The sequence below is a fragment of the Branchiostoma floridae genome, chromosome 1 (assembly GCF_000003815.2).
Source record: "Branchiostoma floridae strain S238N-H82 chromosome 1, Bfl_VNyyK, whole genome shotgun sequence".
NCBI lineage: Eukaryota > Metazoa > Chordata > Leptocardii > Amphioxiformes > Branchiostomatidae > Branchiostoma > Branchiostoma floridae.
In genome coordinates this window covers 23,641,300-23,643,815 of record NC_049979.1, presented here as the reverse complement: position 1 = coordinate 23,643,815, position 2,516 = coordinate 23,641,300, and the positions used below count along the sequence as shown (strand labels likewise).

Below are 2,516 nucleotides of genomic sequence, written 5' to 3'. Positions count from 1 at the left end.
CAGACAGCGACACCTGGGAATTACTATCACCCATTCGACTGTTGGCCGCTTTGGCGTTGCTGTTATCATTTTACGTCGCCAAAGGACATAAAGAAGTTCGATTTCTCCACAACTGGATCGTACTGCTACTCGTGTTATGTTCTGGTTGTCTCGTCAAGACTTTAAAATCGGTACTGAGAAATAGGACAGCAGCAAGGTACGTTCTGTACTGTCTATGCGGAGTTCTTACCGCGACGACATATGTCACATTTCCTTCACTGGAAGACGGGTCTATCAAGAGTTGGTCGTTTGGTCACCATGGTGATTCAGGACATGTCAACAGGGCTTTGTCTTTTATCGGACGACAGCGTGACACCACGGGGGTGTTTATGGACTATCCCGTGTACATGACAGGTGGATATACCATCCTACGCCGTGACGTTCCCATCATAGGTAAAGTACAACACGAGTACAGGGAATGGAGCCAGAAAGAACGTACCAGTCTGCCTGCCACGTTCACGTTTGCTGGTGCAGCAGAAGTGAGCGTTGCTTCGTTCAGCAGGGTGGCCTTCCTTGCATCAGAGAAAAACTGGCTCCTGCTTATCCGGAGACTTATAGACTATCCTGTGTACAACTACGCCATAGTGCCAGAAGGTCGGACCTTTCTTCGCACGGGTTTCAGTATGGTGGAGAGATTCGGGACCGTAGTTGTGTTGCGCCGCAACGATAGCGCAGAAGAAATCGTCGCATTGCAGAAACTACGGAGGAAAATCCCCATCGGACCGAACGCTTCTGTGTTAGAAGGCGAGGCGAAAACATTACTGACCCTCGGTAGGGCTGACATGGCCGTAGAACGGCTACAAGCTGCCATAGACTTAGAACCCACGAGAACTAGTGCACAACAGTTGCTGCGGTCTGCTGTCAAGGCGAAGAGCAGACACTCAACAGAATCCAGCAAGTTCAGAGAACAAATGCCGCGTGCAGCAACCTAGATTAGTAACTTAGTAAAAGAAAACCGCACCGAAATAATGTTTTCCTTTACTACAGATGTATAATAAAGACGTTATGGCCATAGACATTGTCACAGAAGAGATTTTATAAGCTATATTTACATACAGCAATGTTCGTGTTCATACAAGTGTCCGTTTCCATGTATGTACTGTATGAATAATTTGATTCTCTGTTGTTGAGTTAACAGGCTTTGGTTGGAAACCAAAGTTTGATATCCACCGAACACGTCCTGTGCGTGGGTTGCCTGTACCCAGTGTGCATGATAGAATGGGTGCTGTTGACGCAAGATAAGTCTTCGAGTGTGGCGTGAATGCAAAGAAAGGTACAGCGGAGTCATGCTGCAAGTTGCTCCAGAAACGATAGGAGGCGTAGCTGCGTAGCACCCTAATCAAACCTGAATATATCAAGCAGCGTTGGCTAGGAACATTTCTTGTGCGTGGGAGGTGCAGATCTCGCTTAAAACCCGGCATACTGGCCCCAGGGGTATCAAGCACATAGTTAAGAAGGTATAAACCCAGATGCTAGCATTTCAGTACCATGGACAGCCACTTCGGTTCAGTTCAGTTCATTCTTCACATGTAGGCAATGTGTCAAATTCTAGATGTTTCTTGCTATAGAAGTCAAACATGCTAGCGTTAGGAGTTGCACATTTGGCTGCACAGCATAGCTCAATTCGCTCGATTCCAACTTACTGAGCAGCCTTTTACTGAGAAAAAAAATCACTGATTGCGAAATGGCATGAATAACTGACGGACGGATAAAAACGACAAAACTTGGAAAATTTACATGTGATAAAGAAGAAGAACATAATGCTATTGAAATCAAATTACATGAACATGTTGCTATATGTCACTTTTGCACTCAAACTGCATGTATATGTTGATATGGCACTCCAACTACATGAACCATAGACACAAAGATTATTTCGTGAATTCCCACAAAAACAACAAAGACAGATTAAGTAAACCTTTTATGTAATATTATTCTTTAGTTTGCAAGATTCAATTAACATTTTTCAGCAATGTAAATGTAGAATATCTAGAACAGATTACCCAAAGATAAAGGAATTGAGAAACTCTGCTCTACAACCTGTGTCCTAAAATAGAAAGTGCAATAAACATGTCAGTCAACAGGAGAGAACAGTAGACCAAACTACTATGTCATCAGTTCCCTTTGGGACCTAGTCATCTGTAACCTACTAGGGTATATGTACACTGGAACAATTTTGGGAATGCAATTATACAAACAATAGAATGATCCCAACTGTCCATCACAATTAGCAGTTGAACCAATGATAGCACGGCAGTTAGCTGTTAGACCAATGAGAGAGTGGCTCCCTCAGACATTAGCATCTATTTTGCATTTCTATGTTTTGATGGATGTGAGCAGGGTTATGGGATTGGTCTGTTCAACTGTTATTATGTGGAACCAATGCAAGTTTCTGACCAAACAATTCTTCCAAAACATCACATTAGTCTTATGAAAACATGCAACACTCAATCATGCTCTTCAATGTCATTTAAAAA

At 43.1% G+C, this 2,516-nt stretch overlaps 1 protein-coding gene across 1 annotated transcript in view; it reads left to right on the top strand.

Moving 5' to 3' along the window:
- Window positions 1-1,758, top strand: part of LOC118416755 — a 5,177-nt gene extending 3,419 nt beyond the window's left edge. Inside the window, exon 4 of the mRNA XM_035822026.1 lies at window positions 4-1,758. Within this exon, the coding sequence (XP_035677919.1) occupies window positions 4-971 (968 nt within the window). The 3' untranslated portion in view covers window positions 972-1,758. The remainder of the gene's footprint in view (window positions 1-3) is intronic.
- Window positions 1,759-2,516: the final 758 nt, after the last annotated feature.